This window comes from Thunnus maccoyii, chromosome 11 (genome assembly GCF_910596095.1).
Source record: "Thunnus maccoyii chromosome 11, fThuMac1.1, whole genome shotgun sequence".
Lineage (NCBI taxonomy): Eukaryota > Metazoa > Chordata > Actinopteri > Scombriformes > Scombridae > Thunnus > Thunnus maccoyii.
Genome location: NC_056543.1, coordinates 31,861,729 through 31,889,018, shown reverse-complemented (window position 1 = coordinate 31,889,018; position 27,290 = coordinate 31,861,729). Strand labels below are relative to the sequence as shown.

Below are 27,290 nucleotides of genomic sequence, written 5' to 3'. Positions count from 1 at the left end.
CTCAGCTGTTTTAGACACTATCCTGTGGGACACTTCGGTGTGACCAAGTTCATCCTCCTGCTTGACCCCGAACTCCCAGGTCACTTGGCCCGAAGTGGTGGTAAGAAACCGCAAGAAGAGCAATCTCCAGGTGATCTTACCTCCAGCTCTCTACCTCTTGAACCCCTACAGAGCTCTAGCTGTGGAAGCTCCAGTCCACCCAGCCAATATATTGCTGCTGCTGATGCAGGCTGTCCTGCTGCTGGTGCAACTGCTGTGGTAGCCACACCTGTGGCTGCCCGTACTCTGTCCAGTCTCACCCTCGCTGCCTTGGGCTGTGTTGCGGGTGCTACTCCAGTGTCTTCAGCCATCACCACAGATGTCCCACTAATGGCCATCACCACTCCTGTGGCTGCTACATCCATCCCTGCTGCAGATGCGCCAGCTGCATATCTGGCTTAAAGGACTGTGCTGTGCAATGGGAATTCCTTTTGTGGATAACTTCCCTGCTTTTTGGAAGCAACCCGACCTCTTTGCAGAAGCATTGCCAAGGTCAACCCTTTTTTAATCCAGAGAGATGCTGAAATGCATGCATTCATGCTTTTATCACTAGCCATTTAGACTACTGTAATTCCCTTTTTTACTGGATTACCTAAAAAGTCTGTAAGAAATCTACAGCTAGTTCAGAATGCTGCAAACAGATTCTTAACTAAAATAAAGAAAACGGATCACATCACCGCAACGCTTAAGACACTGCACTGGCTACCTGTATCTTTCAGAAATGAGTTCTTATACTTGTTTATAAAGCTTTAAATAACTTTGCTTCTCCTTACATCAGAGATGCCATATCATTAAGGTCCTCCACTGCATCTCTTTGAGATGTTCCTTATGTGACCCATAAAAGTACTGCTGAGGCTGCCTTCTGTTTTGTGGAAGACACTGCCTCTGGATATTAGAGTGGGAAGCTCTCTCAGTATTTTTATAAAATGAAATCAATTTTTAATCTGGCTTTCAATTTTAATTTGGAGTAATGTTATGGCTTTAGCATTAGTTTTTAAGTCGTGATCACTGGTTTTTATATCATTTTATCCCTAGTGTTTATTTCATTGACTTTTAATCTATTTTATTCTATTTTTGAAACTTTATTGTTTTATTGTTGTAATGTTAAGTCTTGCAAATTTGTATTTATTGTCGCCTATTTTGCTTTTATTTATTTTGTGTGTCTGTGTGTTTGTCCAGGTTGTTTTAATCCTGCTATGTAAAGGTACCATATAAATAAAGCTGAGTTGAGTGTGTGGGTATGTGTGTGTGTGTGTGTGTGTGTGTGTGTGTGTGTACCTCCAGTCGTCCTTGTTCAGGTTGACCATGATGTTCATGTCCTCCTCTGCCATCAGCCTGTATGCGGCGCTGACGTGATGGTTCTCCAGCACTGACCTGTCGTTGTACAGAATGGCCACCTCTGACCTGACAGACAGACAGACATAACATCCAATCAGATTATAGATATAGTTTGATCATTCACGATTTTGTGGAGAGGTTTACCTTTTTTGTTTTTTTCTGACTACAGGCAAAGCCGAAGGATCAAATGGTTTGGTCCAGAGCAACATATCATAGCGACTAGCTGACCAGAATTATTTAGTTTTTACTGGTGCAATATCACAAAACAAAACACATAAGACAATGAGAAAGGAGGGAAAAACAGCAAAACAGCTTATGACATTGACACAATATACTGTAGTCACAGTGAAGGTGTGGGAGGCTACAAGATAAGTTGTGGTGGCGTGTTTGAGTGGTATGTGTCATGTGTGATTGGGGTTAGTATGTACTGTATGCATGTGTGTTTGGATATGAGAGGAGAGATTAATAAGTTATAGCTAAGAGAGAAAAAATCTGTTCTAAGAAAATAAACAAGGATAGGAATGGAAAGTAAAAAGAACAGGAAAAATCATAATATGAATCGTAGTAATAATGGGAGGTGAAGGCAAGCTGGGTCTGGAGTTGCAAAACAAGCCCTCAGCCACGGAGGTGGCAGGCAGGCCCAAGAGAAGATAGCAGGAGCAGGACAGCAGAGAGCTGCTGCTGGTTGTGTTTGATTTTCTTTTCCTTTTTCAATCCAACCAGCCCATTATTTGTCCATCCTTTCATTTTTAAATTGTTTTTACTTCTCTTTTTTTTCTTCTCAGTGAGAGTTCATGACCAGATATCCAGATTTACATGAACTTTATTGGACATTAGCTTGACCTGAAAGATATATCTCAAAACCTGAATGACCTAAATAACATTATAGAAAAGAAGACTAAGAGTATTTTTGAGTCTGTGGTGCTCATTGTAAAGAAAAACAAACCTTTTTATAGATATATAAAAATATTGGACAAAATGCTGCATTACAGCAGCCATGGTCATTGTCATTACTAACGTGTGTTTTGTCCAGCTGCCTGTTGTTCAAATGTTATGTTATGTCTCGTCTGAATTATGTGACTGATAAAATGCCAAGCATGTTCCTGAAAATATTCAAAGTTACAGAAATATTAATGTGATTTTTACTGATGGGGAAACTTAACATGTGCACAATAGTACCATCTAATAAGCTTTAAAAGTACTGTGCAGCACTGTGGTATTGTAGAATACACACAAAGACACACACAGAGCAGTACCTGGTGTGGATGTGGAAATTGTTGGTGGTTCCTGTGTGTTCGAAGTCATGAATTGCTGCAGCAAAAACCATCGCAAGAATCTCCAGCTCACTGAGCCAGTGCTGCACAAACACATATACACACACACATACACACGCACACACGTACACACACATTGTTAGTTGTGAAAAAAATTGTTAAACTGTTTAAAATGTGCTGAGTAAAGCTCAATGTTGAAATGCAACAAAAGTGTGTATTGTGGCTGAGCGGTTCTATAATGTGTTGATGGTTGTTCTGTGATCATGATGTGTTAATGCAAAAGTATCAAGTTCAGTGTTAGTTGGTTACAATATGATATGATTCAATTATATGCTGGCAGTGGTGGAAGAAGTGTTCAGATTCTTTACTTAAGTAGACAATGCTTGTAAAAAATACAATATATGATAGAATAAAATACCATGGAACAATCTGCAATGAAAAAAAGTATAAAAAAGTACTCAGTGTTTTTTTGTATAATATCATAATATACATTTTTATTGGATTATTACTACTAATTATTATTATTTCTGATGTGTTTTTTGTGCGTGTGTGTGTGTTACCATGAGCCCGGTGTGCAGCATCAGGAAGTGGGCGGTCTGAGTGACATCAGCGGCGTGGATCAGGTTGTGATAGGGGTTCTTGTGTTTGCTGTAGCCATTCTCCAGAGCTTCAACAAACTGCACCAGAGCCTGTACTGGGATCTGAACACAGGACTACAGGTAGTACAGGTACCACAGGTAGTACAAGTACTGTAGGTACTACACATCTAGTAGCCCAGCTGCTTCTGACATTTTTTATTCAAAAATGAAAGGAAACATGACAACAACTTGTAGTTTTTGAATGTCAGTTTTTGTATGGATTAAACAAATAAGACATGATGTGTTAATTCGTGAGATTTAGAGGTGCTGGCCTGCAGATTTCTTTACATTTGGACAGAGCCAGACTAACTGTTTCCCACTGTTTCTAGCCTTTAAACTAAGCTAACCTAATCATCAGCTGGCTGAGAGTGAAATTGATTTTCTCATCTAATTCTCAGAAAGAAAACGAATAAGTGTATTTACCAAAATGTCAAACTATTCCTTAAAAAAACCCAAGAAGAATCTTCTCAGTTGAAGACTGTAGTTTTACACTTTAGAGGATAAGGCCAATTTTATTTTTATGTCTTTTTTTTTAAATCAACAATTTCCCTGAAAATACAATGCGATATAGCTTGTCTCTGTGCCATAGTTGTCCAAAAACTGTGAAAACTATATAAATTGATCGAAAGAATACATGTAATATGAATGTATGAATTAACCCACAGAAAATCTCAAACTCTGCAGCTCTGTTGGAGTTTTTTAGCCCCTGAACCTGTTCATTAAGAAATCTGCTCACCTGTAAACTTAACCCCACCCTCCCTGAATTTAGGCCCCACATGTGTTAAAGATAAGAAGCTGTGTGTACCCTGAACCTGTTGATGAGGTCATAGCGGGTCAGCAGGTCATAGACCAGGAACTTGAGGGCGTGGTCTCCAGTGGCCTCGTGGAAGGAAAAAACATCAAACGACCACTGATCCACTTCCTGAAAAACAACCAGTAATACTGTAAGCCAGTAAAATCAACCTTATCATCTGATACACCAACATCCAATAACACCTATTATGGGACAGTCCAGTACAGATACAACAAGTAACTCTGAGATCAAGCTGTCTGGTCCTGCTCATTCAGTCTGATGCAGTGTTGTGCACTTTTTGACCAGTAGAGGGCAGTGTGCTAATAATATTTTCTCATGTTGAGAGGAAGACAAACAGTATGACCAATTAAATTCATAATTCTAATCATTCATTGGTTCATGATTACATTTTAAATGGATGATGTGTTTTATATCGTGAGAGAAGCATACATGAGAATAATTATGGTGATTATTATAGTAATTTAATTTTTTGTCTGAGTTTGTACAGGAAGCCCTGAGGGGAAATAAATGTCATCACCTTTTCCACCTCCTCCCTTTCTGTCTCCTCCTTTGCTTCTTCATCTCTTCAATTTATTCCCTTCCCCCACCTTCCCTGCCCTTCCTCCTTTTTCTTTTACCTCCTTTTAGTCTCTGCATTTTCCAGTCCTTCTGTATCTCTTCTTTTCCCACTTCACCTCATCTGTTCCCTCTTTACCTACTACTTTCCTCCCCTTGCTTCTCCTCCTGGTTTCTGACTTTTCCTTCTCTGCCTCTTCATTTCCTTTCCTATCTCCTTTTTTCCTCCCCTACCTCCTCCTTTCCTTCCCTTCTTCCTCCTTCCCTCTTCTACTTTCTCCTTTTTCATCTCTATGTTTTCCTGTCCTCCTCTTTTCCTTCTTTACCCCGCCTTCCTTTCCCACATCCTCCTTTCTTTCCTGTGCTTTCCTTTCTTTATCTACCTCCTCACTTTCTGCCATACCTTTTAATACTTATTTTATTTTTCTGTTGCTTTCTTCCTTACCTCCTGCTTCCTTTTCATTCCTCTTTTTCTCCTCTACTTCCTAATTTCCTTCCTTAAGAGTTCCAGGAGCTCATCAGGGTTTTTAAAAGAATACAATCTTTTGAACTTGGGTATGAGAAAACAAACCTGTCCCTCACCACAGGTACAGTACAGACTTCAAAGAATTGATTTTATTAGATTTTTTCTGACTTCTAATCAAACACAGGGTTAAAAGAATGAAACGATGTCACTTCCTGCTGATGGGACTGCGGCAGTAAAACAGTTTTTACCTTCAGAGCCGTTAGAGCTGTGGGAGGATAGGTCAGACCAGCCATGTTGGATGTCCGTCTGTACATCCTGATGTCACACACACACACACACACGCACGCATGCACACACACATGCACACACACACACACACACACATAAAAATATCATATACAAATCACATATAGATGCAGACAGTTGCATGGATATAAACACTGCTCACACAGACCTCCAGCCACCCTCCTCCATAGTTTGTGACTAGGATGGATAGTTTGTCGCCATGGTAACCATGCTCTAAACACACAGTGAGTGATGCTTGGGGCCGATGCAGCAGATATTTTTTGATTTCATGCGTCATTAAGCTGCAGCAGATGAACTGATACCTTTCTATCACTCAAGGCCATTTACAGTCTAATGATATTGGACTTCAGTTTCCCTGTGATGATCTCCATCTCCAGCTTGCCCACACACTAACATCATTACACTTCTTGTTCAACCTCGTAATCATATCTTCAGTGAGGTCGACCGGATGTTCTGATGTTTATTTTCAAGAATTTGATGATTGTTTTCTGTTCTGTTCTCAGATGCCCCAGATTTCTGCAGAGGATAAACATAACTGAGCTGACTGAACATTTGAAAGTGTTTCTCTTTAGTTTTAGACAATCAGCAGACTGGACATTCAGAAGTTATAGAATTTCCCCTGTTATTGACATAATCCACTACATGGCTATGTAAACCATAATTATTAATCTGCTGCTATGACAGCCTTCTGGTGTCAGACTTTCCAGCAGGTGTTAGAACTTCCCATTCAGACACAAGAGCATCAGCGAAGTCCAACACTGATGTTGGGTGAACGGCTCACAGTCGGTGTTCTAGCTCATCCTAAATGTGTTGGAGGGGGTTGAGGTCAGGGCTTGCAGGCTGGTCAAGTTGAAACAGGAAAGGGCCAAACCCAAAATAAAAGTTGGAAGAAGACTATTGTCTAAAATATCATTGTATGCTGTAGCAGTAAGATATCAGCTGGAACTAAGGAATCCAACCCAAACCATGAAAAGTACCACAAGGTACACAAGACTATGTGGGCAGAGGTGTTCGTATACTTTTGGCCATATAGTGTATGCAATTAAATCACAAATATGTATATTAGTCTCATTTAGCAGACAAAGTCTAGAAAGTTAACAATTTTACAATTGTTTTTGTATTTATAAAAAACTTATTGTGTGTCTGTATTGAATGTCTTACGTAAACATGAATTTATCAGTATTCATTTCTCAAAAAAAGTTTCTGACTTTTTTTATTATCATTTTTCCCCTTTACTTCTTTTCTACATTTATTTAGTTTTTTATGGCTTGTTTTGTTTGTCTGTGTCTCTTGTTCACAGTACAGGACACTGTTTTCAGTATTTTCTGTTTGTGTATGTAGTAAAATGAAAAACATTTTTGAATATTTATACTTCATGATAATTTGGTACTGTTGCTTTAAGAGTGAAAGTGTGTGACGCTTGACATGTTAAAGTATGCTAACAAAGTAAGGCTGTGTTTAAATCTTCCTCCCTATTTTAAAGTGTATTTGTGGTCAGTTAAATCCATAGTTAGGTTAGTTTCATCAGCTGGTTAACTGTTAACAGCGCCTGAAGCATGAGTGCTGTTGCCTTGGTTACCTACAGTTTAACATACACTGAACACTGATTTAGAAAAGAGATTTACAAAGATACACTTGACCGGAAGTATGTTTGTGAAGGCAATATGTATGTGATTATAATTTTAGCAGACACCACCAGCCAATCAGAATCAGCACCAGTTAGAGAGCTTGTTTGCTGGCATAGCTGTGAAGGCACATGGATTTCTTACCGTATTCTTTCATGTGCATTTATTCTCATTCTACAAAAGCCTGCAGAAATATGTGTTGTTCTCCTGCACAGCTGAATCTGGCAGCAGCAATGTTTACCTCTCTACAAATATCCCAGCTTGCACTGCATGCACAATGCTCCTGAATCTTGGCTTCTCCTCAGGACGACGCTTGGCCACGCCCATCCTCCTGCTGAAGGTGCATGCTAGCCAGTCACGTACTTCGCTGGGCACCGATTCCGCCTGTAAGTCACTGAGCTCGTCCTCAGTGTCCAACAGACGCCTGCAGAGCAGAAAGAAAGCAGTCACAGCTTGGACAACCAGTGACAAGGATTTATTTTCTATACATCCGTCCGCCCATCCGTCTCACTTGGTCTCATCAGTGTAAACAGCATCCAACATGGCAGCAGCGAGCTCCAGGTTCCTGCGGAGCTCCTGCAGGTCCACAACGCCACGGTCCATCTGCTCCATGACCCCCTTCAACCTGAAAACACAAACAAACACAGACAGAACATACATGTGCTCAGTTAATGTACTGTATATTAGAGGACAGATAACAAGACACAGAAGAAGACAAAGACAACACAGACTGTACAGTCTTCTACAGTGACACAATAACGACTGTGCTATTAACTTATTTGTTATTTTATCACAGTGGAGATACATTTATTGGCTGGTATGATCGTTCAGTCCTACATCTTACTTGAGGCTGCACCAAATAGGTTTAACTTAATTTGAAATTTTGGCTAACTTGTTTCAGATCTAATCCAAGTGATTTGACACCAAATTTGAGACCTTTAGTTTTTAAAAGTGAATGAAATGACTATAAACACAGATAGAAACCCTTCTCCTCTCTTGCCAACTGTTAATATGGGTCAAAGGTATTCCAACAATATCTAAGGAAACAATAGGGGACAATCCTTGATTAACGAGTTGAGGCTAAATGAGGCGACACCTTGAGGCAACAACTTGAGCTGCTGCTCTACTCACATGCCATACTCCCCTTCCTGTAACATATATCCAACACACCCTTATAATCATGGTGGCGTAGTTTCAAAAGCCCCACCTTCACCCCAGCATCCACCTGTCGGTCTATCTTCCCCAATGGGGGAAAGTGAGTATTGTCGCTCTCCACTCTCTAATGTGCAGGATCAATGTTTCTTTGTTGGGAGCAACAAGGTCAGAGAGATGCCAAACACTAATGCTGTACATATTCTACATTTATTATATTAATCTATTCCTTGTAAATTAGTTGACTGAAATGTGATGCTGACCACAGAAAAGCTTTTCACTACCATTTTAACGCTGAAATGTATCACCTGAAAATCTTTCACTTCTATTGGATTTGGAAATTGTTAAATGAAGCCCAGCCTGCAAGATAGCTCAGGCAGTCAGCTCGAGTTTGCCGATCCATTCATGCAGCATATTCTCTCTTACTGTAACACACCCTTTTAATCACACCAGTGTAGTTATGCTGGCATCCACCTGTAGTTTCTGAGTCTTCCTATGTTTGACTCAATCCCTGCTGTGCAGAGCTTAGTGCCTCCTTGTGGGCAGTGACAAGGTCATACAGCATACACATAATAATCCATCCACATGAGTTGGCTGTCTGAAATGATTGTTTGAAAAGGGAATCTTAGCCTTAAAAACAGGAATGAGTTTAGGTGCATTACGCCAAGTTGCCTGGGCTGCAATTTTAGGCTACTGAGATCAGATCAATAGCAATAGTTTATCTGTTGAGTATATGTACAATACAATAAAATACAATACAATATATGTACTAAGGCACAACAATACTGTACTTAGGCATTTTGAGCTAAAAACTAACATCAGTATGCTACCATGCTCACAGTGATAATGCTTGTTTACCGTGTTCACCATCCTGGTTTAGCATGTTAGAATGCTAACATTTGGTAATTAGCACTAAACAAAATGTACAGCTGAGGCTGTTGGGATAATATCATTAGTATTGCAGGTATTTTGTCATAAATTAAAGGACAAATTAGATTTTTGACCTGATTATGGCACTAGACGAAAAAGTAAGGGATCACCAAAGTTATTACAATTCATACTAAGGGGGACATGAATGTCAGCACCAAATTTCATTGAGTTTTTTTCTAATTTATTATACCTTACTGAATTTGTACCATACTGTAACATCCTCTATTGTGATGTATGGCATTCTACTGAACACACCTCAAAAGAGCAGTAGAGGTCCTCTCTGCAGACTTCATACACCTGCTAACTGACAGAGGGAAGAACTGATCTTCGTACTTCGCACCCACACAGCCAGGGGTGGATCTACTGGAGTGGCAAGCTGCCAACCTAGTTTTGGACAATCTAATTTAAAAATATATATATGAAAAGTTGTGGCTAGTCAGAAATTAACAAGTGCAAAACTCTGATGTCCGAGTGCAAGTGAATGCAGCAAGAGATGACACTCCCTGTAGAGTCCTAGGTTCTACATTTTCCATTTTCTCCCGGCCCCAGCAGCTTTCTGTGCAGCCTCTCCAAGTCCCATCACAAACAATGACTGCTGATGGCTTTTTTTCCTGCTAAATGTAGGGTTGCTAACTTCCACTAGTAGAAATACAGAATGGCCGCAGATGGATAGTGGCAAACAAATAAAAAAAAACCAAAACATAACAAAACAAAACAAACGAAAAAACCACACATAACACACCATACAAAATACAAAGCTACACACAACAGCACATCACATACACCCACAATGTCAATTAGAAATTAATAATGTGGTCACACAGCTGATTGGTCTTTAGTACATGTTTTAGTTTGGTCATTTTTTAACATGTTTCTTAAAGTTCAAATTTGGATCCAGTGTCACACCAAGATATATAAAATCAGTAACTATGTCAATTTTTTCACCTTTGATGAAAATATCAGCATTAGGAGGTTGTACCATTGTTTTAGATAAAAACATACCTTTTGTCTTGTTTACATTTAGACTCAGACATGATTAATCAAGCCAATGTGTGATCCTTTCCAATGCAATTGTTAGCTTAGCAGCAGCTAACTCAGCTGTTTTTGCATGTGTGTACACAACGGTATCATCTGCATACATTTGTAGTTCTACATCATGACATTGTTGAGGGAGATCATTAATATATAGGCTAAATAACAGGGGACCTAACACTGACCCTTGTGGAACACCCATTGTGCACTTCATGTTACTGGACAGTGTGTTACCAACTTTAACACACTGTCTCGTATTAGATAAATATGAAGACATCCATGCCAGTGCTCTAGATGAGAAGTTAATTTTAGAGAGTTTTGATATCAAAACATCATGATTGTTTGTATCGAATGCTTTACGCAGATCTAAAAATACAGCACCAACTACTCCTCTTTTGTCAAGTCTTGATTTAATTTGCTCTATTAAGTGCAAGGTAGCAATTTCAGTGGCATGATTTGCTCAAAAGCCAAATTGCATACAATGTAGACCAAAATTGCTTGTATTAAAAATGTTGTCAGTTGTTTAACGACAACTTTCTCAGCAACCTTTGAGAGTAGTGGCAGTATACTTATTGGTCTGTAGTTACTGGCTTCAAGGCGGTCTCCAGATTTAAAAATAGGCGTGACAGTGGCACATTTCCAGTCATCAGGAAAGGACCTGTGTTTAAAAGACAAATTAATTAAATGAGCAATAGGGGGAGTCAAAATATCTTTGTGTGATTTGACAAACATAGTGTCAAATTGGAAAGCATCTCTACTTTTGGAGCTTTTTAAGGAGCTGATGATTTTGTTTACTTGTAACTCATTAGTCTCTACCAGCTCAAAAACCTGACCTGTAGCATCTATAGGAACAATATGCAGTTTCCTTTCCGTAATTTTTTTTCCTAACTCATTTACAGACTCAAGAAAAAAACTATTAAAGACAGAAGCAAGAGTAATTAACTTTCCTTGTACTTTGAGTTAAAAATCTCCTAAAAATTTTGGGTCCCTCCTTGTGAGATTATCAATGGTTTTCCAGATCAATTTACTTTTGCCTTTTGCCTCATTCAAAATATTGAAATAAAAACGAGAGCTTCTCATAGCTCTTGGATAACTTTGTTCCTTAAACCTTTATAAATCAGCATGTCAGTGTCTCTTCTAGTTTTAATTGCCTTCCTTAGTGCAGCATCTCTAGATTTCATTAGTTTCCACAAATTTTCATTAAACCACGGTAAACTGTTTTTATTTTTAGATTTTATCTGTATCCTCACATTAAATCTTTCCCTCACAGTGTTGATTCTGTGAGTAAAAGTATCACAGCCATAGTCCAGATCATCAGAGGACAGTACATCATCCCAGTTCAAGCTGTTAATTTCATTGATAAATTCTTCTTGCTTAGCTCTGGGTATGCATTGACAGATCATTGTCTTAGTTGCCGTGGTCTTAAATCTACTTTTAGTCAATTTTCTCGCACATAGGGTTAGCTTATGGTCTGATGAGCCAGTGATTAAATTATTCTTCCTGGTTTGTTAGTAAATATCAGATCAATTTGTGTACTGGAGCATTTTGCAATCCTAGTTGGGCCTTTTACTAGTTGTTCTAGTTGGAATTTCTCTGTGATAATTTTTACTTTTTTCCTCTTAGTTTTATTCTCCCAGTTCACACTAAAATCACCCACAAGTAACAATTCTTTTCTTAAGATTGCACTCTTTCAAGACTTCTGTGAGTTGAGAGTGTCATCTGCAGAAGGGGGCCTATAGATACCTATGATGTTAAAAGGCATTTGCTGGGATAACATTATTTTTATCCCAACATATTCTAACATGTTACCCGCATTATAAACCACACGTTCACATTTGATGATGTCCTTCACATAAAAAAAGAGCATGTTTTGTTTAGTAACTCATGTTGGATTATGTGAAGGATGGATTAAACCTGACTAAACCCAAATATTCACCAGTGGTCCGGATTGCCTGCAACTACCAACATCTCTGAAACTGCTCATTCTGCAGACAAGCATGTCCAAATTTCAGATCAGTCATACAAGTGCAACATACAGAAGCACCTAGTTTGAAAAGCACTAAAATCACTCGCTCCAAGCCCCAAACAAAAAGCCACATTAGTCAGCAATGCAGTGACAGTTCATTCAAAGCTCACCTGAGAGTTTGCACTTTCACCACATTTTCAAACTGAAGCTCAGAGAAAAGGACTTTTTACATTTAATCAGCATTACTGGATAAACACTTGATATCTTGGATTGTTGGCAACACTATGTGCGGATTCACAGAGTATAAGTGACACAGTTGGTGAATATGTATGTTATATGTAGGTCTCTACCTAGGAGCCAATTCAAACCCTCAAAGAAAGCTTGCACTGACATAATTACTGATCACTTTGAATCTTATTTCAGAAATCTGTTGGGAAACACTGCAGGAGGTTTTTCACTTCACAGCAATCGAAAACACACACTCACTCAAACGTTCCACAACATTCAGTGTGACTATTAAGGGAAAAACACAGTAGTTAAATCACTCTGAATCTTGTAGGAGACATTTGTAAAAATGAAGAGAGATTTTTCTACCAAAGAGGACACCAACTAATGAACAGAGATTAGAACTGGTGATAGAAAGAGAGCATCCGGGAAGTGAAAAGGTGGAAGCTAAAGATGACGAGGTGGAAGAAGAACACCACAGAGATGATGAGATGGAAGAGGGAGAGCATCACTGAGATGAAAAAAGACAGTAATTTGGAAAAATGTCTGAATATTTGGAAATAAAACAATTTATTGATTTCAATTTTTAATTCCACCTTTAGGTATGTTTATTCAATGCCACAATAATGTAATGTTTTTGAGTTAAAATATTTTTATTTGGGGGCTTTCCAAGCAAATATGGATGTATGCAATATGAATATATGCAATATATATATATATATATATATATATATATATATATATATATATATATATATGCCACCCCTTTAAGTGAATATTTCTCTAGATCCGCCCCTGCACACAGCTGCTGTCTGTTCACACTACAGAACCAGAACATGAAAATCTGTTTCTTCCAGATGGACACATGACACTCACCTCCTGTCAATCAGCTGACACCCACAATAAATAACGGGAGTCTCCTCCAGCAAAATAAACATGTTGCCATATAGACCTGAGTTTATACTCACTGTGTCTTTGTAAGCCAGGACAAAAGTTCATTTCAGTTTCAAACCAAAAAGTTTGTATTGAAGCTGGGCTAAAACACGTCCTGGACCTGTCTTTGTACTGGATGCACAGAGATGAAACGTATATTAATCTTCTCATCTAAAACAACAAATACGAAGTTTCCAACAACACTGTACTATGCCTTCAAATAAATTATATCAAAATAACATTTTTATTTTCATAATATCTCAATATTTTAACGTTGGCAGATGATGGGTGGGTGTGAAATTACATTCTATATCCCATAGACCTACAGTCGTGATATACAAACTGAAGAGGGAAGGAAGGAAGGAAGGAAGGAAGGAAGGAAAGACGGAAGGATGTATGAATGGATGGATGGATGGATGGATATTTAACCGTCCATATTGTCTTGTCTGTTCAGTATACAGGGATGGTTTGAATGTTCACAACAGAGGAGACTGATGACAGGGAGACGCAAGACTCCACTGTGGCCAGGCATCCTGCCGTTGTCATGGTAACCAAAACACCTTCCTGTCAACTGGATGAAATCTGTTTTAGTTGCCATGGTTACAGCTGGAGTCAGAAAGAGAAAAAGAGCGAGAGAGAACTAGAAGTTCAAGACTGCAGAGATTCCGGGATTTCATCTTCCTGAAAATCATATAGTTTAATTTCATAGTAATATTTCTACATTATTAGTAGTAGTAGTAGTAGTAGTAGTAGTAGTAACTGGGGTGGTAAGCAGAGAGGGCTTCAGCTGTGATCATTAACACAAAAACTCTGTTTTCATGATGTGTGGTTACTGATCACCATAAACTCAGGGAATCTGCTTTTTGAACTGTACTCACATCAGAGCAGGTGTGGAAGGTCCACTCTAGGAGCACATCATGTGAAGAAGAATCCAGGTTCTTCTTGACACAGCGCTTCTACATTAGCCTGGTTCCAACCTCTGAGTGCTCTGAGCTGCTCTCAAAATTTTTCATTTAATCAAATTGGTCTGGTGCTGTACTCACAAAACAGCCTAAAAGTAGCTACTGACTGAGTTGGGAGAAACTCCTGAAATTAAGGTGCACACCAGTCCTAAATTTAGGACTCCTAAGTTTTGGTCTTAGAGTAATTCACAATACATTTTAGTGCCACAATTAGCTTTTACATCTCAGAAAAGTTACAAGTACATAGTCCAGGGTGCTCCTATGTCACTAAGACCTGCTCATAGTCAGTCCGCTGCTCCAGGTAATGAGCCTCGCTGCTTCAATATATTGATTTTGATTAAGGACTAATTAATGAGGATCCAGTTAGCTCAACAAAAAATTTTAAAAATACTATAACACAGGAAATGATGGTTTGCACAGCTCTACACTGCATGGACCCTGTAAAAATCTAGTCATACTGTATAAGCAGAGAAGATGTGTGACTCGAGTGAAGGAGGCCATCTATGTCAAAGCTGTAAATGACCTTACAGTGGTTGAATGCCTGGAACTCCCCACTGGTCAGTCAGAGCTGAAGAAGCCTTTTGGGTGAGAGGTGAAATGTCTTCAAGAATCTAAAACAAGCCCAGTTGCTCTTCACTTAATGCTTGTGCATACCTTCCTACATAGCTTGCCATGAAAAATAGCTAAAGACCAAACTGACCAAAAACCTTTAGTGTCAGTTAGGAGGACTTTTTGCAGTATATTTTGTGAATTCAGCCGCAGGTGTTTTTTCCTAGTTAAAGGGTTATTCTGGGGAGTTTTACCTTATTTGAACTGATGGTCAAAGGATAGAGGATGTTGTATGTTGAGCAGATTGTAAAGCCCCTGGATACAAATTTGTGATTTGTGATATTGGACTATATAAATAATATTTGACTTGACTTGACTCATTCATGTCTGATTTTGCTAGTTGGAGAAGCAGTTGGACAATCAGAACTTTGTAGGTGGTGATGTCATCTTCCTATATAGCTATATAGCTAGCTATGTCATGGTATTAATGAAAAATAGCCAGAGACCAAAGTGACCAATAAAAATTGTGACATGGGTGGATGAGATGGATGCAGTTGTACAATTTCTTCGATCAACGTGATAGGCGTTAACTGCTCCTCTGCTCTTGCGACTGCAACCTCAGCTTGTTCATCTTCTTTTTAAGTATTTATGGGACACTTTTTACCTCTTACTAAAAAGGTATGATGACAGGAAAATAGCTAGGGAACGACATGCAAGAAAGGTCCCTGGCCAGACTGAAAACTGGGGATGCTGCAGTTCATGGTCAGTGGCTTAAACACCAAGACATCAAGGCATGGAGCACCAGCTACCACAGACTCTGTGTCAACTGAAAATGGTGTCAAACTAGAAATAAAACAAAATAACTGACACGTAATCAGCTAACAACAAATGAAATGTAATAGTCTGATTAGGGATGGGAAAGAAGAAATATAATACTTGATTTTTGTAAGATGATGTTTTGTATTAACTTGATTTGATACATTAGTTTAGTTTAAATATTATCAAGTGATTTTTGTTTACAACACTGGCATTTGTTTTGATTGTTAGTTGTTTTGTCCATGTTAGCTTGTATGTCTACAGATGGCAATGTTGGTTGGTTGGACCACCACTTTGGTCTAGACTGAAATATCTATCAACTATTAGATGGATTGTCATGAAATTTGGTTCAGATAGTCACCAGAGGATGAATCCTGATGACTTTGTTCATCTTTTCCTTTAGCTCCAACACCAGGTCAAATTTTTTATTTGTCTTTGGTTTATGACCAAATACCTGAAAAAGAATGAAATTCCCATCAGCCTCAGCTGTATTTTTTTTTAATTAGCAAATAATAGCATACTAACGGGCTAAACTAAGACAGTGAACGAACTTACCTGGTAAACATCAGTATGTTAGCATTGACATTGTGAGCATGTTAGCATGCCGGCATAAGCAATTAGCTTAAAGGACCAGTTTGTAAGATTTAGGGGGATCTATTGGCAGAAATGTTGGCAGAAATTGAATATAATATTCATAGGTATGTTTTAATTTGTGTATAATCACCTGAAAATAAGAATCGCTGTGTTTTGCTACCTCAGAATGAGCCCTTTATATCTATATAGAGAGCAGGTCCTTTCCCACCATGTCACACTGCCATGTTTCTATAGTAGCCCAGAACAACAAACCACTGGCTCTAGAGAGGGCCTTCCTCGTTTTTCGCAAGTTTCGTCCGCCACCGATGGTTCTCCTACACACTTGGAAGGGGAGGGGGAGGAGAGGGGTTATCAATTGATTGCAATTTGTAAACTCAGCACTAGATGCCACTAAATCCTACATACTGCACCTTTAAAGCGCCCCTGTACCCAAGTATAACAGCCTCACAGAGCTGCTAGCATGGCTGTAGATTCTTACACCCTGCTCACACATACAAAGTACCAGGCTGTTTCTTGCCTCTATAGGCTGAAACTTGTGGGCATGTTTAGTGTTAAGGAAATAATTTACATATTCAGCTCTGATTAGACAGTTTTTCCCCGTTTCCAGTATGCTGGCTTATTAAGTAGTACATTTCCCAAAAGATGCATTTCCATGCACAATTTTTCTTATTCAAGAACCAGTATCCTCTTTAAGTTATATTACAGAGAAGTTAAAATTATATTATGGAGAAGTTAACTTAAATTTAAATTACAGAGAACTGGGAAGCGGTTGTGAAAATTGGCTTTCTCCCAATTTTACTTTGCTTTAGTTTCCTGAGGGAATCAAAACAAACATGATTGATTGTCTCTATTTGCATACAGTTGAACATTTGCAGGGACACTTGAGACTCTTAAGTCTTGAATTGTGGCGGGCAGTGCCAGGTTATTATTTGGAGGTTCCATTCACAATGAATGACAGGGTCATAGTCTTGTTTTCTTTTGTTGATGTTGTTTGACACCTACACATTTCTCTAGCTTGTTTGTAGAAGTGGAGTCAAAGTATCAGGATGACAAGATTGATTGTGACAAATGTCACAGAACTGAGTGAGAACAGGAAGAAGTGTCATTCAGGGGTCCCGTCAGATCATTGAGTATTTGATAGATGTCTTTCTGATTCACGTTTTAAGTGTTTGAAAAAGCTTTCAGTGAAAGACAAACACTATAACTCGAGTCACACAATGCACAATGTTACAGCAAGAGAAACACACATATAAAGTCAGACAAACAGTGAAGACAGTGAGAGCGATTATATGATATGTCTGTTCAAAAATAGAGACAGGCAAAAAGACAGACAGACAGGGAGTCCAGGTGTGTGTAGGAGGAGTGAGAGCTGTACTTCACTGACTGAGCTTCTGAGCTTCTTACTGAGCTTCCTCTGTGTTTGTGTGTGTGTGTGTGTGTGTGTGTGTGTGTCTTACCTCTGTGACGTATTTTTATATTTCTGCCTGTAAACAAAACAAAGACAGGACAGTCACTCAGTTGAACCAATCACATGTTGCCTTCAAATTGTCCTCATTTTTTAGTATAGTGGTTTTTTTTAGTAGTTTGGTATTGCAAGTCACGCGACACTGGCCCAAAACAACTTTTCCCATATATACTCATTACAAAACTCACTGTCCCACTTTGTCCAATACACTTAACCCTAATGTTCTGTTTTGGGTCCTGGAGACCCCAGGCCCTCTTTAGCCACTCTAAAGCCACTCTGAAGGTTTGATACTTCAATATTTTTCTTCATATTGGGTTTTAATATGGTCAGGAGAAAAGATTTTTAATGGGAAAAAAGGGTTGTTTTTCAGCTTATTATTATTTTTATACATACAGCAGTGTGGTCTGTGGGTCTCAGAATGAGAAAGTACTGTAAAGCCAATATCAACAAAACACAAGAGTTGATACATTTCTTGTCATGGCTCACCAGTAAATCCATTACACGTATTGGATTGGAAAACTCCCTCCTAGATTTAAATATGCACATCAATATAAATCCACAAGTGGACGACAAGCATCTAAATGCTCCATTGGGTCTGAAATTAGCCAATCACTGCTCTGACACCTCTCAGCTTTGAAATCTGGCAGCAGGAACCTGCTATTTCATGGCTGGTAATTGTACACAGGCCTGCGTGGGTGGATTTAGCACTGAGTTGCAAAGCGGGTACAACGGAGTGAGCAGCACCAGGTTGACCTGCTGTTGTTCTTTTTGGTCAAAAAAATGAAAGCATGCCGCAGCATGTGACAGTGACAGGTGAGGACAGATCTAGTTTCTGGAGCATGACTCACCACTCTGCCATGATTCTACCATTTCTGTCCTTGTGCTGATATGTTTTGTAGTTTCTCGTCACACATTTTCCTCCTTGTGTCCTTGACCATTATTAATATATACTATAAATGTATTTAATTCTTATGTACACAATCTTTACATGATTGTGATGCACCACTGGCGGGTGCTTTCACATTTATTAGTTGTGAACTTTGTTACATCATGCTCTGGCCTGAAGAAACAGCAGTTTCCATTCAAATGCAGCAGTTTGATAATTAACCAACTGCAGCGCATGCACACAGACACATATTTATACATACATATATATATATATATATATATATATATATATATATACACACAAAAAAAACTTTGGATTCTATTTTTGAGTCCATGGTTAACAATTAAATGTTAGTGTAAAGACATTAGAACGTGCACATTTTCTCTCTTTCACGTTTAGTTTTCCTCAAATGTCAATTTTCCAAAGTTTATAAAAAAATACAATAAATATACAATTAGATAGACAAAGGAAAAGTCTCTATTCTCATATAGATCACAATATATAAAAATAAAGAAGTGAAAAAAATAAAAAGCTGTCCTGCTCTCTCTCTCTTCTCAGCAGAGTTTGCTGCATTGAAATGTTCTGCTGTTACCACGGAAACTAGGGACCAAAAAACAAATATGTAGACTTATTTGTTTTCCCTCCAACATACCTCGTTTGTTTGATGACTGCATCTACAGTTTATGTCTATAAAGAATAATTCATATGATCAACCCGGATATGAATAAAGACACAAGAGAGCACTTCAAGTTTCAAGCACAATGGGCAACAATGACCACTTGTAAACGAATGTTATGAAGCAGGTAGTTTTTTGATGAAGATGATGAGCTGAATGGATCTCATTGTCATTCAGTCAGTGTTTGAGCTGTTAAGTTGTACTTCTGCTGCTTGTCATTCATTTGGATGGAATTTGGCAGATACACTGGAAACAGCAATACTCCACATGTCAGTGAATGTCATAGCAATTGATCAGACTAGTTGAGTCTGAATGGTTGTAAAAAAGTAGCTGTTACTTTCTTTGCCTGTAGGACTAGGTATCAATCCTTCAGGGGTAGAGTGGCTATCAGGTCAATCTTTTGACGGCATATGAACACTGACTCAGCTGCAGTTGTCAGTTGCAAATCATTTTGTTTGAATATCAAAACAAAAAAACCCATAAAGATGCGGTTCAAAATCTGAGAGGAAATAAGTTAAATTCCAGGGAAACAGAAGCAACTAAATATCACAAAATAACTAGTTAATGCATTTAGCGCTGCTGGTGCCAGTGGCAGTAACACTGCAGATGACAAAGAGGAGGAGCAGCGCAGCAAAGTGGATTCAGGACCACTGAGCCCACTGAGTCCGGTGAAAACACTAGTCAAGGCTCTGCAGCTGAAGCGGTGGCAGGAGAAACAGGGATAAAATGGCTCAGGAGGTAGAGCGAGTCATCCACTAATCACAAGGTTAGCAGTTTGCATATCTGCATGTCGATGTGTCTTTGGGCAAGATCCTGAACCCCAAACTGCTCCTCTTAGTCAGGCCAGCATATTGCATGGTAGATTCCTGCCATCGATACGATTTACCATTTATAATATAACCTAGGTTTAGTTGTCAGGATAATGTTATTCAGCTTTGTTTTTCTGTATGCAAAGGAAAGTACTCAAAGTATTTTCTCTGTGTCATAAACTCAGACATTATAGAAGAAATAAAAGCCACTAAACATACTTATCTTTGGTGCTGCATTTAATGCTGTACTTTTTGAATTCTAAATAGTAAATAAATACTTGTAGTTAGTATAAAGACTGAAATGTCAACAATACAAATACCTGTACAATGTCATGCAATGCATGTGGAACTGCAATAAATACAAGTTAGTTTACTTGTAAGTTGTTTGTGTGTTGGCTCAGTTACATAGTTTTTGAGACTGTACTTTGTTGCAGTTGTGTTACAGTAGACAGTATTATATGAAAAGTAGTTTCTAGTGTTCATCCACCTCACAACAAACTACAGAAAACATCACAGAATCTGATCTGACACAGAGTAAATAACAATTAGACAATTATATATATGTATATTTCATTATATTCTACATGTTCTGATTTAAGAAATTTAATCTTTGTTCACTACTTGATTCTTATAATGTGTCACATGGTCTGTATAGGTAGTGATGTATCTTCTTAATTTATTCTTTGATCAGATATTTTATGATCAAATATAAGTCATTTGATCTAAATCAACTTTTCTAATTTAAGACAAAATTTAACACAGACAAAGTTCTTTAATTAACACTGATGCATTGAGGTAATTGGCATATTTTGCGAAGTGAAAGGTATAGAAGCAAAGACTGTTTTGGTATCAGTACTGAAAGTTAGGCATTGTTGCTCATAGTGACAAACACACAGAGATAAATCACCCAACTCTGCAGGTCTACTGAGTGTTTTTGAGCTCATTATTTTGGTCTTACATCCCACAAACTTCACTCTCGCCAAGCTGACAAAGATAGCGACTAACTGGTGAACATAGTGGAGCATTTAGCAGCTAAAGAGCAAGATATTTTTCTCAGGAGCTGGTGGAGACCAAAGTCAGAGCTAAAAGGATAGAGAATATTGGACTCACATTCACCAGGTGGCCAGAAACATGACTCCACTGGGATGATAATGTTGCTCTGTGTCTACTGAATGTGTAAATGTGCCTGTGTGTTGAATTTTACACTTTCGGTTTTTCTGTCTCATTGAATCACTGCTGACAGATGACACATTCATTTGCTAATGTAAATTACAGGCTTTAGCAAAATTTTCACTTCTCTTTGCATCAACTTATTCAAAGAGCACATCAACTACTGCTGCTAAAGTAAAGTTTTTTCTTGCTGTGTAGCAAATAGGGTCTGTTAAACAATACAGTCGCCAAGGGGCATAAATATGTGTGTGTTTCATGAAAGTGATACAATGCACATTTCATTTCACTGCTGCCACTGATGCGAAAAACTTTAATTAAATCAAACATTACTGGTGACTTTTCTGTTATAACATGACAAATGAGACTACAGTGATGTGAAGAATGATAAATTATAACATAATGATTTTAATTTATAAATACATCTGAATACATCTGAATCTGAGTCCAGAAAATTATATATGTGAAGCTATGTTTAAAAATGTGTTCATCCTCAGTCATCCAGTCTATAGGATCTAAACACAATCCAGCTCTTATTTCTTTATGGAGCTCACCTTGTGCACAAGGGCACTGTAATGTTGAAACAGGAAAAGTCTCTGCCCCAAACTGTTGCCACAAGCTGTTGCCACAAAGCATGCAATAATGTTGTCTAAAATATTATTGTATGCTGTATTGCATCAAGATTTCCCTTCATTGGAACTAAGGGGCCAGTCCAAACCATGAAAAACCAAATGTTCGCTTAAGTATGTGGACCTGGGTGTCGGTTCTGGCAATATAATGTATAAGGGCTAGTTAGCAAATGTTAACATGCTAATACGCTAGCATGCTGACATTAGCATTTAGCTCAAAGCACCACTGTGCTTAAAGGTTCTGTATGTCAGAGTCAGATTCCTTCTCATAATGACATCTGTGGCGGTTGATGGAGGCATCTAGCTGTCTCATTAGCTAGATAGGTAATATCTGCAGGTTTCTAGTTGAATAGCGCCATTTTTGTTGTGTTGTTGTGTGATTATGCTGGTTGTTTGTTGACGTCGGAGAGAGACAAGGCACTCAGGAGCACGCAAAAATGTCAATTTTGTTGGATTTTCGCGGAAAATCCAGTCCGGGTCCATCACATAGAAATCAGTCCATGGGCTGTTACAGACAACCAAGAAAGTTGAGGAAGGTCTCATTTTTGACGTTACATTACTTCCCATTCACTCACTGACAATAAAAAAAAATTAATACATGTAAATTGCTTCACAATTCTACATATAGAACCTTTAAGTACAGCCTCACAGAGCAGCTAGCATGGCTGTAGACTCCTCTGTAGAATCCACACATAAAGCGTTTTTGATGTCGGTCATTCACCCGACTTTTGGAACACATATACTTCCATTCCTTCTGAGACATTATGTATGACTATGTGACCCCCCACTTCATATGTTTTTTAGCGTCTAGTCTGTCTTTAGTTATAGTGTCTGTCTCTGTCTGTTTGTTATGAACTTTCAGATTTCACTATAGACATTTTTCCCTGCAGTGGGCAGGGAAAAGAATGTTGTTTTCTTCTTGTATACTCATGGAGCCTACTTGAAAACTATTTTTGTCCAGTCCACTTTTGAAGACAGTGACAGCCAAATGGAGGTCAGTGTGGACTTATTGGACGGACACTTCATGCCAAATTCACAAATATTGTTTTATGTGTTTCAGGAACAACCAGTCCTTATACAGCTAAGATTTCAATTATTTTGCTGTTGATGCATTAAAATAAAATCTTGCAAAAATTATCCAAAAAAACCCTCAACCAACCAGGGGTTCTAGACCTGTCCACGCCTGCCTGCAAGATAAATCTCAGAGGTCACAAGAAAAAACATGTTAAGCTATGTAAAATTGTAGATCTTTTTTCTAACTTTTCTCTAATCTTTGCTTTTTTTCTTGCGAAACACTGGATAATTTTACAGTCTCGTGCCTGTAACATTTAGTCATATGAAACAAACTGAAGTTAGAAGGGTAGATTGCTCACAGCTTATATGGCATATGCAAGTTGGATTTGCAAATAGACATTGCTTTATTTTAAGGGGTCAACAGCCAAAAAGGTTGGGAGCTATGGCTCTAAGAAAAGTCCATTTTTGAAGTCTGAAATTGTTTCTCTTCTTCATCCACTGTGTTTTCATGCCCTGCCTTCCTCTCTCACTCTCTCACTTTCTGTCTTGCTCCTGATCTATCTTTGCAGAGAGTTTGCTGCATCACAACGCTCCATCGTTGCCATGGCAACTATTGAGAACAAGAAGACATGCTGTTTTACATCTGCTGCTGTAGCCTCAGTTTAACACAGATGTTGCAATGTTCCTGCTGCGATGTTAGCTTGTTAGCGTCCATTACTGAGAAGATATCTGACAGACAGACAAACAGACCTCATCAAAAACACACACACAGTCTCTCTCTCTCTCTCTTATGTTCAGTGGTGTCCTACGCCCACTGTTTTCCACTTATTTTCTGTCATTCATCCTCCCTCCATCCTCAGTCCATGCCAACATCACCACGGCAACCACACTGAGGCCATCCACAAAGCTGTCAGTTAGATTCCAAAACTAACAGTGACCAAGTGATCCTCTCGATATGATCACCAATTATCAGTAGTGCTAATACATCAGCAGCATCAGCAGCAGCATTACATCATCAGCCAGCTGATAGAGCTGTTGAACAAACTGCGTTTACTCACATTCCTCTCAGTCGAATGAGGACCTGGTTGTTTTGATTCTGCTCCAGAGCGTCCACAAAGTCCTGCACCTCCTCAGTCTGCTGCACCTCCTCAATCTGCTGCTCCTGTTCAGTCCACTGCACCTCCTCAGTCTGTGACATCTCCTCTGTCTGTACCTCCTCCAGCCGCTGCTCCTCCTCCTGCTGAACCCCCGCTGTCTGCTGCTCCTCCTCCTGCTGAACCCCCTCTGTCTGCTGCACCTCCTCCTGCTCCTGTTGCATCTCCTCCTGCTGCACGTCCTCAGTCTGCTGCTCCTCTTTCTCATGTTGCACCTCCTCTCCCTTTTGTGACTCCTCCACAGTCTCCACCTCCTCCTGATGCATCTCCTGTTGCTGCACCTTCTCCTGCTCTCCCTCCTGTTGCTGCACCTCCTCCTGCTCTGCCTCCTGTTGCTGCATCTCCTCCTGTTCTTCCTCCTGTTGGTGTAACTCTTCCTGCTCTCCCTCCTGTTGCTGAACCTCCTCCCTCTCTCCCTCCTGTTGCTGCATGTCCTCCTCCTGCTGCTCCTGCTCCTCAGCCTCCTGTGCCTCCTCAAGCAGTTGCAACTCCTCCACCCCTTCGTTCATCTTGGTGTGGAGGAGAAGGAGGTTTTTTTTTTAGGTTTGAAGAAGTGTTCACTGAGCGGAGTTTGGTCTCTGGGAAGCGTCCAGAGGTCTGTCAGACTGACGGAGTCGTGAAAACATCGACACCAATCACAGCCAAGATTGTTTGGGTTAGATGGAACTTCATCCAACTTCCTCTGATGTCACCTGGCAGCTTGGCCAATCCAAAATGTTGATCTCTGATCTGATCCGTTGAGGAAGCAGAGGGGTTAAAGGTCACAGGACAAACAGTTGTTGTTGTTTTTTTTAAGCTGAAAAGCAGAAACAGACTGTCGGCGTCTTTTAGTCGATTAAACAAGGTGATCAGCTGACTTCATTCACCAGTTCACAGCTGACAGTTCAGCTCTGCGCTCCGGCACTGCGGCTGCAAAATGATCCAGCTGAATGTCCCAGAGCATCACCGTAGCAACGCAAGGAGGAAATCGACCAGCGATAAAGACAGGATGGAGTGAGACAGAGAGAGAGAGAGAGAGAGAAGAGTAATAGAGGGGGACAAAGGAGAAGCAGAGAACATTGCAGAGCGTTTCCGTGGTAACTCAACAACGGTTGCTAAGAGTGATGGAATCCTGCAGCCGACAGACCTCCCTCTTCCTCCTCCTCCTCACCCCCTCCCAGTTTCAACACATAACTTTACGCTCCAGTCAGACGCAAACAGCAAACAGGCATCTCAATCTCTGTGTGTGTGCCGGAGCTGTGTGGTTTGCTGTGTATGAGAGAGAGCCTCTGAGTGTGTGTGTGTGTGTGTGTGTGTGTGTGTGTGTGTGGTTTTTAGACAATGATGATGTAATGTTCTTGAAAAATGAGTATCACAAAACCCTTTCCAGTCAGGTGACAGACCCAGGCTAACAGTTTTAAGTCCTGCTTGCGTCCCCTAAAGGCTGCAGTGGTCATTACAGCCGTAATATGAAAGTGTTGGACAGAAGAACACTGTCTTAGAACCTTACCAATAGTGGATCTGAAAATGTAGAGTTTGTCCTAAGGATGATGGTTGAAGAAAGGTTATGGGATTATTATAAATTAAGGGTTCATCCTCTGGGGAGTGAGAATGTTTGTGCATACAAGGCACTCATGTCAAACATAAAGTTGGGGGACTTACGTGAGACTGAGAAAAAAGAATGGTCAAAATCGAGATATCCTGACTAGTTCCTTTTGTGGGTCAATCTCCAAAAACACTGGATCATACATTTCCCATGGTGCAACTTGATAGCATCTTTCATTAGTCCCTCCCAGCCTTGTAAACACACATTATGTCTTTCATACTCCACATCTTAACCTTTAATCTCCAAGCCCAAGCCGAGATAACCTTGATGACATCACTATGACATCATCAGGGTTATTCTCTCAGACTTGGCAAGCTCCTCTAGAGCCACAGAAAACATTATACAACTGTTTTCACAGACTGAGGGGTACTTGCGATAAAGTGATAAAATGAAACTGATCTTTTTTGTGTAGAATCAGTGGAGATTTCCTTTAAGCATGGACCTGGATGTGGTTAGCCTAGCTTAGCAGCAAGACTGGAAGCAGGAGGAAAGAGCTAGCTGGGCCTTGTCAAAAGTGAAAAAATGCTTTTACTAACACATCTAAAGCTCGCTGATTAATATTAAAGTGACTATAATCTATATCGTTTATAATAACGATGTATCAAATGACGATGTGTAACGTCATACACATGGTGATGAACCAGAGAATTATCAGCGACTGCAGCTCCACTTAGCTTCATAGTGAGTTTTAGGTCATTGTTGCAACTTTTCTGTTTTGGTCTACTCTCAGCACTCTCATAGCATTGTTTTTAGAGGCAGCAGGCAGCTTTTATTTTTAGAGAAAAAGCTCTCAAAACTACCTGCTCAGCGCCTGTATGTCTTCACCATAGCAACGATCGCTGAGGATCATGGGTAGGCTAATGTAGCCGCTTCCACTATCGTACAAAACTGACAAAAATACTTGATTTCTAAACCAAAATTGAACGGTCTTTTGAATTTGGTTTTCTGGATTTTCGTTGGGAAACTGAAAAGGAATAGATCACGTGATTTCGTTTTTCATTTTTGGTTTAAAATGAAAAAAGGAAAAACCCCTGTGACTTCCGTTTTTGGTTTCAAACGCAAAAACGAATTGACTTGATGTCCACAGACCTGCTGTATATTCAATCCAAAAAGGAATAACGATAAAACGAATCGGCAAATACCAAAAACGGGCCGGGTTTGATTGGTTTTTCGTTATTTGATTCTGACACCAAAAACGTTTTTTTGTTTTGAAACAAATAACAGATTTACCGTCTCTGGGTTTTTGAACTACAAATGAATTACAAATAATCCAATGATACCTGGACCGTTGAGATCAGAAGAACTCTTGCTCTATCATTCAGTTTTTCGAAACAGCTCAGAGCAGAGGAGACACTCCACTTTCTTTCACTGTTAACGAGTATGTTCAATATGTTCCAAATATTATACTCTCTTCTCCATAAAATAACTAAATACACTGCTTCTGTGCTATTGCCTCCTCACATATTTTTAGTGGAGTATTCCTGTAAAAACGGTTTACAGTCACAGTTTACAGTAACACACAACGAGGTGTTCTAATATACCAAAATAATGGATAATGGGGGGATTAAGAACACCAGACAAGATGAAGTGTAGTGGTGAGGTGTGGGTATTGGGACAGACCTTAATCTTTGAATCTTGAAACTAAAGGCCTGGTCACACCATAAAATGATAAAGTAATATTAATCCGT

The 27,290-nt window shown here is 39.3% G+C and overlaps 1 protein-coding gene across 1 annotated transcript in view; it reads right to left on the bottom strand.

Moving 5' to 3' along the window:
* The window catches only part of pde1a (phosphodiesterase 1A, calmodulin-dependent), a 30,735-nt gene extending 6,083 nt beyond the window's left edge, over positions 1 to 24,652 (bottom strand). The window contains exons 1-10 of the mRNA XM_042426252.1: positions 24,329 to 24,652; positions 23,922 to 24,184; positions 17,672 to 17,698; positions 7,567 to 7,680; positions 7,297 to 7,479; positions 5,373 to 5,439; positions 4,095 to 4,211; positions 3,212 to 3,352; positions 2,634 to 2,734; positions 1,318 to 1,443 (exon numbers count right to left, since the gene is read on the bottom strand). Of these exons, the coding sequence (XP_042282186.1) occupies positions 1,318 to 1,443; positions 2,634 to 2,734; positions 3,212 to 3,352; positions 4,095 to 4,211; positions 5,373 to 5,439; positions 7,297 to 7,479; positions 7,567 to 7,680; positions 17,672 to 17,698; positions 23,922 to 24,184; positions 24,329 to 24,526 (1,337 nt within the window). The 5' untranslated portion in view covers positions 24,527 to 24,652. The remainder of the gene's footprint in view (positions 1 to 1,317; positions 1,444 to 2,633; positions 2,735 to 3,211; positions 3,353 to 4,094; positions 4,212 to 5,372; positions 5,440 to 7,296; positions 7,480 to 7,566; positions 7,681 to 17,671; positions 17,699 to 23,921; positions 24,185 to 24,328) is intronic.
* Positions 24,653 to 27,290: the final 2,638 nt, after the last annotated feature.